At 38.3% G+C, this 16,771-nt stretch overlaps 1 protein-coding gene across 2 annotated transcripts in view; it reads right to left on the minus strand.

Annotated features, from left to right (window-relative positions):
- Positions 1 to 14,236: 14,236 nt before the first annotated feature.
- Positions 14,237 to 16,771, minus strand: part of egl (Egl_like_exo domain-containing protein) — a 127,217-nt gene continuing 124,682 nt past the window's right edge. For both annotated transcript variants that reach the window (XM_073954884.1, XM_073954885.1), the window contains exon 10: positions 14,237 to 15,353. In XM_073954884.1, coding sequence (XP_073810985.1) covers positions 15,128 to 15,353 — 226 coding nt within the window. In that variant the 3' untranslated portion in view covers positions 14,237 to 15,127. The remainder of the gene's footprint in view (positions 15,354 to 16,771) is intronic.

Genomic DNA, 16,771 nt, shown 5'->3' on the forward strand with positions numbered 1-16,771 from the left:
CACATGAAAAATTATTTTTTTATATACATATAAATAATTGTTAACTAATCTATATAACAACAAAATGATCCAAAAAAAAGTTTATAAAAATATATATTTTTTGTTAAATAAATAAAAAACATACACTAAAAATAAAACAAAAACAACACTTATATACTAAATATATACCTACTAAATACTAAAACACATGCATATATATTAATATACATACACACATTCATATTCTATAAACACACACATATTTACATTTACATATAACATGCATTCAAACTGCATAAACCAAATAATAAAATAATTAATTTTATTTTTTAATTCAAAAATTAGGACAGACATAATTCAAATGGAACAAAATCTTTTAAGCAGCTCCACAAATTCATTTATCTGGTGTAGTTTTTCAGACAAAACATTTGAAATGTTTTCCAATATTTTTTTCTATTTATACCCTAACATTGGGTAACCATTGCGAAAACATCGTCACAGAAGATGTTAGGTGAGTCCGAAACAGAGCCCGACGTTAGAAAAGATTTCCAAACGAGCCAATGTTTTATTCAACTTCACCATATTTTACACGGCGTTTCCAACGTTGTACAGTGATTCAGAATTTACGGATTTCTAAGTTATGGATGGATATCAAAACTAGGCTAGGTTGTAGGATACGCAGCTGCTGCTGTTGTAGGCAGCTACTTCACCCGGTGACCAGTGGTTCTTTGTGTCCATGTGAAATAGGGGTAAAGAAGATCTAAAATAACTCGCTTCATAACCATTTTTTAACAGGTCCGCAAAAGGCTACAGTCATAAAAGATAGTGGGCGGAATTCTTTTGCCATTGACCACGACACTCAACTCTGTGCCGTAGACTTACTGGCGGATATTTTTACATTCAGCTTTTCACAAATGACATAGGGAAGGTACCTGACGCCAAGATGATCAGCAATTGGATAGCTTTTTCTGACGCTGATGAGAGGAGTAAAGCCTTTACCTACGCTGATATCCTTGTCCAGTTTCAGTAACGGTACCAACCTGCCCATTTTCCAGACCTTGATCACAATGTGGGTAACTAGCGGCAGGTTGAGAAATTTTGTCTTATACTCTACTCCCGCCTCCTCCAGCTGTTTCTGTATTGCCATCGATATACCGTCAAGGTCCGACACATGGGATAATTATGCGTTCCTAATGGAATTTGCAACATAATCCATTGTTAATTGTGGTGGTTCCTCTAATCCGGGAGGGGACAAATTGTCGTGTAAAACAACTTGCGCACCTCTTCGGATCAGTCATCGTAGCGTCGCCAAACGTGACTGAGGTCCTATCTCCCTTCTTTCTAATTCAGGCTCCAATGTTGCAACTGTTAAGATGATCTAGCCACTTGTTTCGCTTGTGCTTACCGACCAACCTGTTAACTTACAGTGTCAGCACCATAACCCTGGGGTCACTAGGGTTGTCGCGACGCAGCTCCTTTGCTAATCCCGCTGCCTCTGCTGATAAATGTGGTCTCACTTCGACTATTCGGCCAGCAGGTATATAGCAAGCGGCTGCAGTTGTGATGATGCTACGCGAACATATAAAGAGGTGATTGGTGAACTCTTTAAATTTAGGCCAATTAGCGGCGGGACCCAAGAGAAACGATGAGAAAATGCCTGATGACGTCTTGTGTCAAACCAGGTTACACGATGGTAATTCTATCCCGTAATTCTGTTAGGAGCGTCCACATTGAACCTAGAGCTATCAATCTGCTTAGCCTGTGCTATAACCCTCTGGTTATTACGTAAGGCCGAAAGCTACAACTCATGATGAGCATTAAAGTCCTACAAGACCAAAAATCTAGTTACCCCACACCACCACTTCTGGTGTGATGCTTCCTCAGTACGTTGTAACCATCACAACACTGTAAACTGCAGTTTTTATACACTCAGCATTTATGTTAACGAGGGTGTATATACTTTCATACGGACAAAATGTGCCTCATAGAAATAATGGTTGTAGACCCCAAGTATGTTTGGACGAAATCTGTTTCAGACAATTTAGTGTCGATTTAGCAATGTCCGTTCGTCTGTCGTCGAACGGATGAACCGATTTGGTGAAAATTTGGCTTTCCTAATATTTTACACAAACTTAGTTTAAGTTCGAAGATGGGCGATATCGGTCCACTTCTTCAGGTACCTCCCCCACAAAAGTTCGAAAATGTTCGGAAATTTGTGCGAACGATAACTCTTGAAGGAAGTAACCGATTTGGTCCATACTTTTCACATAGTAAAATTCCTACCAGACTTAGATGAGGTTCCAACAGGGACTTTATAAGACTTGATAAGTTCAGTTTAGGACCAGCACTCGATTCGCTTTGATCTTTGTTGTAACAACTTCTATTCACTGCCCTCCATACGTCGGTACAAGTTTCATCTAGTCTATACTTCCTGAGTAAATTGCCTGAATGGTGCCAAAAAAACCCTATGTGTAGTGATTGGAGTGCAAGATAACTGTAGAACGTAATATTTTTTCCAAACTTATTTTAAGTTCGAAGATAAGCCATATCGGTCCACTCCTTCAGGTACCTCCCCCACAAAAGTTCAAAAATGTTCGAAAAATTTTGCGCACGATACCTCCTGAAGGAAGTGACCGAATTGATTCATACCTTACACATCCTTATATATCTGCCAGATAAAAATCAGTTTAAAATATGGAGTATATATGTCCACTCCTTCGGATAAATTCTTTTTCAGGGGCAAGTCCATACTTCTTGAGAAAACAGCCCGAAAAGTGTAAAAAAACCCTATGGACCATACGGCACGATAACTCTCGAACTAATTCACCGATTTGGTCCAAAATTTGGCCTTCGATTCTCTTTCATAATAGACTATGCCGGTCCATTCCATTAAGTATCTCCTCCTCAACACTTTTGACCTTTAATACCAATACAGGGTTTTTGAAAAGGTTAGGGTTTGACCCTAAATACATTCGAACTGTCCGTAGATGAAAGTTTCAATTCACATAGGCTGAGGGTATATCTTATAGGCTTAGTGTGTACTTGTTTTATTTTAGTTTCCTGCACCACCGCGACCATGATATACTTCCGAACTATAATATCCACTACTTCCTCGATCTTACTTCACAGTCCATTGAAATTAAATGACAAAAATTATGGATTTTCGGGGATTGGAACTGCAACGACTGGTGTTAAGTGCTGCGTGTGGGGTTGCTGTTGGTGCGACTGCGGGAGAACCTTGTAGTCTGATTATAATGACTCTGGAGGTTGTGTTCTCGTGTCCAGATCAATCCCTTTAATGCACCCACTCCCAGCATCTATTGCATCTCAAGGAAGTTTGAGTGTGGTGGATAGGGATGTGACAATCCGAGCTCAACTAAATTGGTCTTGGGGTTTCCTTCGTCCCAGCACAGACCAAGAGAATCCCGAACAGGCATTCCGGGATATATGCTGCTTCCAACACAGAAAAACGATACAAACTCAAACAATTGTACTCTGAGGCACTGCCGACCAAGAAGAGGGCACACAAAATTCTGAATATTGGCAACATTCGAGAGTGTGTTAGTAAGGTTGTACGCACTCATGCTGCAAAACAAAAACAAATCAAAACATTTGCTCTCTTGTGTGTGCTCTTTCGTTGCGTTCGTGCCGTGTGTGTGTGAATTGCCGAAAAACTTCGTAACTTCAACAATACCAAAGAATGGCATTGAGGTGACATACGCTGGCCAGATCGCTGATGCAGTATGGTTCCGTTATTGAAGAACCCGCCGCCTTGGAATTGGTATGCCACAATAATGATGTCTGGCAAACTGTAGCAATCTCCTCTTGTCTTCCTAGGAGCGTCTTCGTTCCAGAAGCGAACTAATATCAGGCATACAATGCATGGTACAACTATTCATTGGCGGTTTCCACACCTTAAACAACTCTAACTCGTCAGTATCACACTTTACTGCTGGAACCATACACACATACCATGTATGGGTCACTAAATTAAGCTGAAGCGAGTTAGGTCTATATAGGACATAAAAAGTCATCCTTCTCTGCTCCTTGTACGATCCTTTCGAGGTTTGTTTTCTGGGTCGCGGAGACCTTGATGTTACTTTGAGTCATAAAGTTCACAATTTTGCTGACTTTGTTGGGGAGACCGTTGCAATTGAATTGCCGGAATGATTCAGGGCGCTGAACAAGAATGTGGGATGTAAGATGCTACGTTTGTAGTCGATGGGGAAACTGAGGGACTGTTTCGACGACGATAAATCCAACGACGAAGTTTGGGCCACTCTTATAGACGTTCTGGCGCAGCAAGCAACAACATACCTCCTATCACAGTAGTACTGGAGGCGGCTAAGACCAGATCAACAACCCTAGATCAACAAGGCAAACGATAGTCGTGTTGGTCGTGTTGGTGTAGGCGCCTCAATTCTTACTGGGCCAAGATTGAAAGCACACTTTCACTTTGAACTAATCCTATCCAGGTGGCATCCTATCTGAACTTGGAGTTGGAGCAAGGGCCGAATCAATGAAATGAAGATATACACATGTAGAAGCTGCTACATCAACAACACTTAGGACCAGAGCAACTTCGGAAGTACACCAATTCCCTACATCCATTACATCTAATCGATGTTGACATGTGGTGGATGCGAATCTGCCTAACGGAACAGATTCATGGCCCGGGATTCTTTTATATTGCGGCTCCCTACACAAGAGCTTTGTGCATCCTACAAGAGCTTTGTGATTCCGGGATATATTGCCGCTTCCAAGGTGAAAAATACACGAAAACAAACACATAATTTTTGAGGTGAAAGCCCCTTATCGAAGATTCAATCAATCGGCAGCCGTGGGATTGTTACTACATATTTGGCCACGTTGGGCGCCATAATATATATATTTATGTAAATATCACATTTTAGTGCCCGGGTTTTGTTTGATTCCCAAGCCGGTCAACATCACATTTTCAACGGTGGCAAAAACACCCTACAGCGTAATGTGGGCGACCTTATCTGAGCATTTCAGTCATGCTAAACATGTCTACAAGTGATATCTTATAACACACCGACTCGGCTAAAAATCGGAGATAGACTAATTGATATTGGAGAAGTCTCACTTGTCCCTTCGGGGATGTCTGTGAGAACATATGTAAGTAAGATTTATGTAGGACGTACATATATCTCTCTTGGAGTTTGTCAAACTACTCTGGAAAATGCAATTAGACGCCAAATTTCTTTACATAGTGCAACTGGTATGCAATTTGCTTTGGAATTCTCTTCGAACTTCACCTTCAAGTTCCCTCTTAAATATTATAAAAGAATGCCTTATCAGAAAAACATTTGATTAAAAACTCTCTATATCTTTCTTGGAGCTTGTCAAACTACACTGGAAAATGCAGTTGGGCGCCAAATTTCTTTACATAATGCAAATGGGATGCAAAAAACCAATATTCAACCTGAAACCAAATTCTTATGTTAACTAAAATGCAAAGTGATAAAAAAAATTGGAGAGGAACAAGTGAAAACAATAACTTTTCCTGGAGACTGGAGTGTATATTTTTTAACTAGAACATAGTTGTTATACTATACAAATTCATTTAATAGAATCACAATTAGTGGAAAAATGAACACTAACACACCGAAAGAGCGGCAGGGTTACTCTCTACTCGTATTGCGATGCGTAAGGAAAATTAAATAATTGGTACTCTCTAATTCTCTAACAAAATACCAAACGCGAGTCTATCGCAATACGGATAAACCCCCCTAGTATATTTATTTCAGTTTTAACACTTATCGGATTGCGAATTGAACACTCAATTAAAATTTTTCTTGTTATATATAGAGGTAAAAATAAGGAAAATCATTTTAACTATAACTTTTACCTATACATATTATACACTACGTATATACTTTTGAAATACAACTAAAAACCCAACTTTATATCCTATATGTCATCAACACAAATAAAATATCCCCTCTAACCTTTACCCACCAAAATAGTTAACTTTGTTACACCTTCTTCTGCCTTAACACACACATATACATACATTTGTTTTAAACAAAATGATAATTTTTGTCTGAAATATGTGTTCTTTAAACTAAAAAAATATATGCATACAAATGATTTTCAATATTTATAGGTATTTTGAGAGCCCAAACAACATTTTTAATACTTGTTATAATTTTTTATAATTACTTTAGATAGATTTTTTTTTAATTTGAAACATTTAATCCATAACATAACTACCAAGGTAGTGATAGCATATAATTTTGAATATGTTATGTCAAAATTTTCTTTATGTTGTTAGGGAAATTACAAACAAAAATAATTTTTTTTATAGAGGGATTTGACTTTTCATCTTCGAACAGCTGGTGTGATACCACTACCTTGTTAATTGTGCCATGATTTAATCCATAATGCTGGGATATTGAGGCACACACACAAGACTTTCAATTATTGGCGGGCAATAATTTATAGAAATACATAAAAAGTGGTTCCTCGTCATGAAATGCAACATTTAATTATACAAAAAGTCCTTTATACGTTGGGCGCCACAACGTTACGTGTGACAATAAAAAGGCTATTAATAATATTTTTTTGTAGTATCTCAATAGCTTTCATGTTACCTTTGATTAAATGTTAAAATGTATTTCAGAGGAAAGGCCAACAAAAAACTATTAACGCCTCGGTACATAAACTGCCTCGCCTGGTTGCCTTGCTTTCCTACTTCATTTCTGACATAATAAAAATAAAGGAATAAAGAAGGCCGAGCAAATTTCGGACTGGGTTGCCCTTTTCTTTTTTATTCTTTTATCAGAAGCGAGCAAGGTAAGCAGGCGAGGCAGCTTATGTACCCAGGCCTTAAGCCCTTTAAATGAATTGAGAAATCTTCCATTTCACTGGAATACTTGATATTCTTTGTCCAAATTTACGTAAAGCAATTTTCCTTGCGACAACAAAATGATAATTGCCGTAATTAAATGAATAAATAACATGGACATTGTCATATTTGTTGTTTTGTTTATTTGGGCTCTTCAATTTAAAACCATTTGCCTTAATAATCCCCCAGAATTTTCTATGAATCCCAAGTGGTAATCTATCTAACCTAAAAAACTTTGTTTTTCTAATAATTAAAACTAACTTCATTACTATTTTATTTATAACAAATTGAATGATTTTTTGTAGCTAGGTACATACATATATATTTGAAGAGAAATTTGTTTTTTTTTTATTTTTGTTATTATTACAAAAAATATTTGTGTGTTTTTCCATTTGTTAAAATTTTGTAAATATTTGTATATTTTTTTTTAGGTTTTTTTACAAAGTTTCGTTTTTATACAAAAATTATAATTGTGCTTCCTCCTCGATTCAATGTTAAACATTGGCCAAAAAATTATTATTATGATTATTACCATTATTATTATTTGTTTAAATATTATTATCAAAGAGAAATAAATAAACAATTTATGCAAAATATTAATGAAATGTGTTTTTTATTCCATCAAAAGAGGGAAAATCGGGGTCGAAAACCAACAAAATGAAATACAAATACAATCCCGGTCCACACTGGATTGATTTCATTTAAAATTTTCATAAAATTAGGCGTCCAATGATCGAGTTGCCCACTTCATCAATTTCATGATATTACTTTACTATGTCCCGGTCCACACTAGCGTAAATCTTAAATCGAATTCACCACTACAGCAATTTTATGATTTTACTCTACTATGGAGATCGATCTAGAGACGCATAATTTCATGCATTTTTTCAATGAAATCACTTTAGTGTGCACCGGGACTATGGAACTCGATCTAAAGATGCATAATTTCATGAAATTTTTCATTCAAATCACTCTAGTGTGGACTGGGACAAAGGAGAACACACAAACATTAATAAAAACAATAAGTGAAACAAATTGTGCCTGGCAATGTTGTATTTACTAACTACCAAAAGTCAGTGCATACTTTCAGGCGCATACATACATTAAAATCATACAGTGAGTGTCACACTGAAAGTAATTCATCTTCAAGGAAGATTTAATTTAAAATAAACAAGTAAAAAAGTATCAGTCGGCTTTGCCGACAGAGATATACCCTCAGCCTGGGTGGATTGAAATACTTTTCCTCCCAAAAAGAAACGTATGTATTTAGGGGGGTTTTCAACATTTTGGGCGTATGAACCGACAAAATTATGGATAGGATTAACGCTCAAAAATTTGCGCGGATAACGATAGATAGGGCTTTTTATCACACTAGCCTGCGAAAAACATAATATTGCTGTAAACAGGACCACCAGGAAAACCTTCGGTAAAAATGTCTAAAGAATCCTCGAACAGATCCTTAACGACACAAAAATGTTGAACATTTGTGTGGGTGGTACCACAATCATTGGACAGATAGGCCCAAATTTGAACATAAACTAAGTTTCGACAATATTTAGAGATCCAAAGTTTGGACCAAATCGGTTGCTACGTCTATAAGAAATCGAGCGTACCATTTTAGCGAATATTTTGAACTTTTGTGGAGGAGCTACTGGAAAGAGTGGACCTATAAGCACCACCTTCGAATTTCATCCAATAATCGAAGAAATATTATAATATCCAAAGTGAGGAAGAACGCAGTATTAGGTTCGAGCTCTTCAGCCATAGGTGTCATAGGGGTTTTTATGGTGCTATAAGGATTTTTTACAACTTTCGGGCTGTTTTCTCAAGAAGTATGGACTTGCGCTTGAAAAAACTTTTACTGTCGTAATTGAGGCAGCGAATGCAAGTTGCTTCAACAAAAATCAAAGTGATCCGAGAGCAGGTCTTAAAGTGAATTTATCCAAAATTTTGTGTGGGATGTACCCGAAGGAGTGGACAAATATACAATCCCACGGCAGCGGGTTCTTTCGTACCGGATTGACCCGGAACAACACAAAATCATCGTTCCGGCCAGCGGCTACCACCTCAGTGTACATATGTTTGTATTTGTTTCGTTTTTCTGTGTTGGGAGCAGCATATCCCGGAATGCCTGCTCCGAATTTTTTGGTCCGTGCCGGGACGGAGGAAAACCCAGGACCAATATATCTGTGCTCTGTTTGTCACATCCGCATCTTCACCCACATCCAACTTTCGGTGAGATGCAATAGATGTCAGGAGTGGGTGCATCTAAGGGGTTGCTCTGGACTTGTCCACGTGAGGGACTACGACAGGGACTATGTTGCTCAATGCTGCGTGAACATAGTCCCCAGTGAGTCGTCGTCGGATTACGAAACTCCCTCGTCGTCTGACTACGAAACTCCCCCGCAGTTCCCTCGACAACAACCGCACGCGCAGCCTTTAACACCAGCCGTTGTTGTCCCAATCCCAGAGAATACATCCTTTTTGCAATTTAATTGCAATGGACTCCGAGATAAGATCGAGGAAATAGTAGATTTCATGAGTCGGAAGAACATCAAGGTCGCTGCATCAAGAAACCAAGCTCAAGAACAACTGTAGCTTACAACATTGTGATGGTTACAATGTGCTAAGGAAAGATCGCACCAGAAGTGGAGGTGGGGGATTAGCTTTCCTATTGCACCAGTCTGTTCAATACAGACCTATCTCGCTTGAGCCTGTCTCTAATGACCCGTACATGGAATGTATGGGGGTAGCAGTCAGGTGTGGAACTGCCCAGATAGAGTTGCTGAACGTATACATCCCGCCGAGAAATAGCTGTATCTCAGATTACGTGCCTAACATTAGTCCGCTTTTGGAAGGTCATAATCGCCTGGTCCTGGTGGACTTTAATGCGCATCATGAGATGTGGCATTCGGCCATCGGAAACGACCAGAGAGGTACAACGCTGGCTGAGCAGATTGACAGCTCTACGTTTTGCTCGGTCAATGAGGACGCCCCTACCAGAATTAGAGGAGAGTGTCACAGCTCGCCAGACATAACCATCTTGTCACCTGGTCTGACAAATGACGTTACCTGGCAACCCGTCATTTCCCTTGGATCAGACCATCTCCCCATACCCGAAGTAAGACCAAACTTCCCAGCAGAGGCGACGGGATTAGCAAATAAGCGTGATGATCTTCGCCGAAACAACCCCAATGACCCCAGAGTCAGGGAGCTGACACTGGAAGTTAACAGGCTGGTCGGCGAGCACAAGCGGAACAAGTGGTTAAATCATCTGAAGAGTTGCAACGTTGGAGCCGGTATAGGTGAATTGTGGGCAACGGTTAAGTCACTCTCGAACCCCGGAAAAAGGGAATATAGGACCTCAGTCACGTTTGGCGACGTTACGTTGACTGACCCGAAGAGGTGCGCAAATTATTTCCATCGACAGTTTGTCGAGCACCCCGAGAGTGACAGGGCGAAGAGAAGAGTATTACGTCGCATCAGATCTCTTTCTGCCGAGGAGGAACCACCACAGTTTACAATGGATGATGTTGCCAATGCCATCAGGAAAGCTAAATCATCCAAAGCGTTGGGCCCTGATGGAATCTCCATGGTAATGCTGAAGCAGCTGGATGAGCCGGGAACCAAAGTCTTCAACTTGTCGCTAGCCACCCTCGTTGTTCCCGAAGTCTGGAAAATGGGCAGGGTGGTCCCACTACAGAAGCCAGGCAAGGATGCCAGCAAAAGTGAATCGTACAGACCGATTTCGCTTTTGTCGCCCGTAGCAAAGACACTTGAGGCCTTGATCCTCCCCAGTATCAGAAATAGCTATCAAGTTGCCGATCATCAACATGGATTCCGTAAGCAGCACAGCACGACAACAGCGATGCACGCTATTACCACATATATCTGTAAAGGACTCAACCAGAGACGGCCGTGCGATAGAACAGTGATGGTGGCTCTTGACTTATCAAAAGCCTTTGATACAGTCAAGCACTCCACGCTGTTTGAGGACATTGAGCAGACAACCCTGCGGCCAAGTCTGAAACGTTGGATAATCAACTATATGTGTGGTCGCCAGTCGTATGTGGAATTCAGGAACAAGAAATCCAAGCCCCGTAGAGTGAAACAGGGAGTTCCCCAAGGAGGGGTGATATCTCCGGAACTGTTTTATATCTACCTTTCCTGTATTCCGCCCCCACCAGAGGGCATTGAGATCGTAACGTATTCGGATTATTGAACGATCCTGGCGTCAGGATCGAGATTATGTGTTACGAATTGGAAAAGATTCAAACCTGTCAGAATGCCGCCCTGAGAACAGCAACAGGGTTCCTCCTCAAGTCTTCAGTGGACCTTCTATATGAGAAGGCAAAGATTCTTCCAGTACAACAACATAATGAGATGCTATAGTTGCAGTACTTGCTCGGGTGTTACCGTGAGAGCCATTCCAATCACCATCTGCTGGCCACCGATACACCCAGACATATCAGGAATAATATTCATGCTCTAGAGACGGAGGTCTAGAGAACCTCTAGATCAACAGGCATATCAGGCAGGTTTGAACAGCATTCACACGGACACTGTTGCCAAGGCCATAAGTATTGTGTGAATGCTGTCATCGGAGTACATCCCCCATCTATCGCAGCTGAAGAGCGTCAGCTGCCACGACAACCCAGATTAGTTTTGGCTCAATTAAGCTCGGGATATAACAGTCGCCTAAATTCCTATTGGGCGGGAATTGATCGCACAGTGCAAGACATCTGCCCAGTATGCGGCATGGGCACGCACGATACTAAGCACATATTCCACTACCCCGCCAAACCTACTCATCTAACTCCAGTGGATCTGTGGTTACATCCCATCGAAGTAGCCACTTTCCTGGAACTGGAGATAGACCCAGAGCCAGATTGAACAGGCGAATGAACATACAAACATAATAATAAAACCTGTAACAACAACTACAACTATATTTGTGGACGTCAGTCGTTTGTTCATTTTAGAAATAAGAACAGCAAAACCCGTAGAGTGAAAAAGGGAGTTCCCCAAGGCGGGATAGCATTTCCGGAACTGTTTAACCTCTACCTTTCTGAAATTCCACATCCTCCAGACGGCACAGATCTTAATGTATCCGGATGATTGTGCGATATTGGCATTGGGTTCTATCGTCGATGAAATATGCAATATGTTTTATGTCCACATAGCTGACTTAGTACAGGGGCCTAATTATGTGAGTCGATATCGAGTTTTTTCGAACCGAGTACCAAAAGTTGGTATGATAACATTCGGTATCGAGTAAAATTATCGAGTTATCGATCAATTTTCTGCGAGACATTTCTCGTTGCTACATTACCAATCGTAAACAAGCAAAAGGAAAGAAAATGCAAGAAAAGTAATGTGCAAATTGAATCTTGCTTTCGTTTATGCAAAATACAGATAAATTAGTTAATAAATGTGAAGATTTCTGAACAAAGTAAGAATAATAATAAGTCGTGCGCCGCACCGCCATATTTGGAACATATAGCCAAAATTGTATATTCATGATCGCAAATCTATAGTCATGTAAATAAAATTTGATGAAAATAACATTTTCTATAAACAAAACTTACTATCATAGAGTTAAGGTTGTGATAGCCTTTTTTGTTAAAGAACATATGCTCATTTTCCGTTGGTTTTTGTAGCCCAAAATGGGTTCCGCCAACACATCCAATTACTAATATAATTTTGTTAATTATTGCATGATATATTAAATATTATATACGAACCTCCAGGAATTCCATATTTGGTATAAAATGATTCCTTACATATAGTAGATTGCTCTGGAGAAAATCGTATATGTTGTGGGCATAGTTTTCGCTCCATTTCATTTACAACATGTTTAACAATTTTTGATGTAACACTCTGACACAGACCTAAAATTAAATCATTCCCTATAGTATATTGGAAACCGCCACTTCCCAAAAGGGACAACGTTGCTGCCAACTGCAAAATTGGGGGAACAGATTTTGAACTTTGGCACGAAAATTCCAAACAAGAAAGTACATAACGGAAAGCCTCTTTTGTCAGCCTGAATCTCTGTAGAAATCTGCGAAGAATTATAATATTCATTTTAAATTGATCAATTTATGATTTATACTTTAAAACACATACGCAGCTTCCGGTAAAGATAAAGGTTCACTGTGTGAACGAATTTGTTTACGAATTAAATTAATGTTGTCATCTTCTTCGTCAGAAGAAGATAACAAGAATAACACAGATGGATCCATTTTATTATTTTATGTTCATTTCTTATAAAAATTGCGCCAATCAAGAATGTTTCTAATAATTCTGCCAAAACAACCGTACGTTTATTAAGGTAGATGCATTATCAATATGTCACAACAATTTAAAAAAGGATTTCCAAACATTAATAATGTTCTTATTTTCTTACCACAACTTTATTCCGAAATTATTATTCAAAGTATTTTTCAAAAAATTTACATTTTTTCATTCATAATAATGCTTTTTTCGTTTTTGTTTTAAAATAAATACTTTTTCGGCATCTACCTATAATTATGTTCCTTAAAGAAAATTTAGGCTTTCACAGTTCGATTACCGGTTTTCACAGTTCGATTACCGGTTACTATCGAAAAAATCGATAACAATGCTTAAACGTTTTCGATCGAGACTTATAATGCCGTTTCTTTGTCGTGTCGAAAACAAATTCACGAGTAATTTCTCGATCGAATCGACTCACATAATTAGGCCCCAGTTCTTCCATTTGAATAATATGAAACTATCCACCGGCTGTTAAATCTACTGCCACAAAGAATCTGTTGGCTTTGTCAACGACAAATGGACAATGCAAAAAAACCATAGTGATTGACCTAAATGTCCTATGAACGGTTCCAATTTCCAAAAATTCGTGTTAAATATGAATAGAGGCGACTGCATCGCCCGGATCTTAACTGGGCTAAAACCACCGTGTTTGCCTTGGCAGCTGGCTTCTTCTGCTGCGATGAATGGGCAATGGCCTGAGTACAGAACTCACACTGTACCTGCCTGCCCAACTGCATCTGTGTGAATGCTATCCAAACCTGCATGATAGGCTCGTTAACTCATTCCTCATGACGACATTCCTGCAGGTTTGAATATTCTTCCATTTGTATGACACAATGGCGCCGCAAAGCTTACTACAGACCGGTCTTTTGCCGACAGATTCTTTCCGATATTTGTTTTGTTATACGCATTCTGGTAATAATCAGTAGTGGATTCTTTTTCTGCAATGTGTTTGATCGGGAGCTGTATAAAGACGTAAAATATGACACCATACATGCAGACTTTATTACGTTTTAAGCAGGGGTGGCGTGCTCCAGCTATACATGCACATATGTATGTAAGTAAATAATTTAAACAACTGTATTATAGTTTTTTTTTTGTTGTTATCATTTTTATTAGTAATCGTATATAGGGGGGAAGGGGGGGTTTCTTTTTAGGATTTGCAATAATTGATGATATATAATTACAATACAATACGAGTACTATATAAATTTACGAAACTTTTATCTTTAAATCTTCGTTTCTTATTGACTTTACAATTACGATAATGTTGTTGTTGTTGAATGTTTCAAAATGGGGTATATAAAAAAGAAAATAAAACAATTATTAAAAAATCAAAAAAAAGGAAAAAATAAAGCAAAAAATATATATCAATACATTGTTGTTGTGGTTTTTTGTAGAAATTTTTAACATTTAACATAAAATAAAGGAATTGTTGATAAATCTCGCACTTTTACAAATTCTGCTTTTCCCATCTTGATGCGGGGAAAAGTGAAATTTTACAATTAAATTACAAATTTGTTTTCGTTTAATTTTTTTAGCAATAATAAATGTTCAACATTTAGGCACATACTACAATATTGCTTGGTTTTTTTATTTTGTTTGTGTTGCTGTTGTTGTTGTTTTTCAATAATACAATATAACGCTTTCTCTCTTCCTATAACTTCTTTTAATTCCCCAGGGAAACCAAAAAGAAACGGAATACATGATAAATAAATGTTATACTTAAATGGAAGAAAAAATAATAATTAACAAAAAAATATATTTATGTATATAATTAGAGCTATAATTATAATCAAATTATTTAAGGTTTTCTTTAAAGATCTTTTCTTTTACTTTTTAATTAATTAATAATTAGGAATCATTTATGTGTGTATTGTTTTTTAAGTTTTTTTTTAAATCTCATCGAACTTTTCCTCTTCGTTTTCTCTGTTGTTTTTTTAGTTTCTTTTTTTCTTGTTTTTCATTGTGATCCGTGATTTATGAATTATTTCGTTTAGGCGATGAAGTCAAGACTTTTTCTTTGGCCTTTTCATGTTCGTCTTCGAAGATAATTTTGGTTATGACAATGTCGCCAGTACTCAATGTTTGTGATGCTGCGTCAATCATTTTTACTTGGCCTTTGTCCACAGTGTTGCGTATCATTTGGGAATTGTTGCTGGTGGGTGTTGTGCTGCGTTCACCAACACAATTGCAATTTTTCATACTGAAATGGAAGAAAGAATTAATTGGTTAATATTGTCCTATTTATTTGGGCTGGTTGACTTAAATGTACTATGAACAGATCCCTAATTTTAAAAGTTAATAGCATTTTCGTGGGTCACAAATAACAGTTTTGAAGGTTCCAAGGCAAATTATAAACAATCAAAACAATCCTCGAACAGCCCTTAAACCGTACATAAACGAAATTTTTGGACTTTTGTGAGGGAGGTACCGGAAAGAGTTGTTCTATCTTGGTATTTAATTTATTTTTGATTGAAGTATTTCGATGTGCAGATATTGTGCTTTTGTTGTTGTTGTTGTTTTAACAGAATATTATATGTTTGTAAGTTAATTATACCCTCAGCCTTTAGGCTAGAAAGGGTATATACACTTTCATACGGGCAAAATGTGCCTCATCGAAATAATGGTTTTAGACCCCAAGTATGTTTGGACGAAATGTGTTTCAGACAATTTGGAGTTGATTTAGCAATGTCCGTCCGTCTGTCTGTCTGGCTGGCTGGTGCGCACTATAACTCTCGAACGGATGAACCGATCCGGTTCAAATTTTGGCTTTCGTAATATTTTGTCCAAACTTAGTCTAAGTTCGAAGATGAGCTATATCGGTCCACTCCTTCCGGTACCTCCCCCACAAAAGTTCCAAAATGTTCGGAAAATTTGTGGGCACGATAACTCTTGAATGGAGTAACCGATTTGGTCCATACTTTGCACATCGTGAAATTTCTACCAGACTTAGATGAGGTTCCAATATGGACTCAATCGGCTCACTCCTTCGGGTACCTCCCACACAAAATTTCGGATAAGTTCAGTTTAGGACTTGCTCTCGAATCGCTTTGATTTTTGTTGCAATAACTTGTATTCACTTCCCCCATACGACGGTACAAGTTTCATTAGGGACAAGTCCATACTTCCTGAGAAAATGGCCGGAAAGATGCAAAAAGCCCCTATGACACCTTGTGTAGTGGTAGAAGCACAAGATAACTCTCGAACGGATCTGTCGATTCGGTTCAAAATTTGGCCTTCGTAATATTTTACCAAAACATAGTCTAAATTCGAAGATGGGTTATATCGGTCCACTCCTTTAGGTACCTCCCCCACTAAACTTCAGAAATGTTCGGAAAAATTTTGCGCACGATAACTCTTGAAGGGAGTGAACGATGTAATCCATACTTTGTGAACGATGTAATCGATACTTTGCACATCCTAATATATCTACCAGATATAGATCAGGTTCGAATATGGACTAAATTTGTCTACTCCTTCTGGTACCTCTCACACAAAATTTCGGATAAGTTCACTTTAAGACCTGCTCTCGAATCACTTTGATTTTTGTTGAAGCGATTTGCATTCGCTACCTCCATTACGACGGTAAAAGTTTTTTCAGGGGCAAGTCCATGTTTCTTG

The sequence above is a fragment of the Musca autumnalis genome, unplaced genomic scaffold (genome assembly GCF_047663935.1).
Source record: "Musca autumnalis isolate F117 unplaced genomic scaffold, ASM4766393v1 scaffold_5, whole genome shotgun sequence".
Classification (NCBI taxonomy): domain Eukaryota; kingdom Metazoa; phylum Arthropoda; class Insecta; order Diptera; family Muscidae; genus Musca; species Musca autumnalis.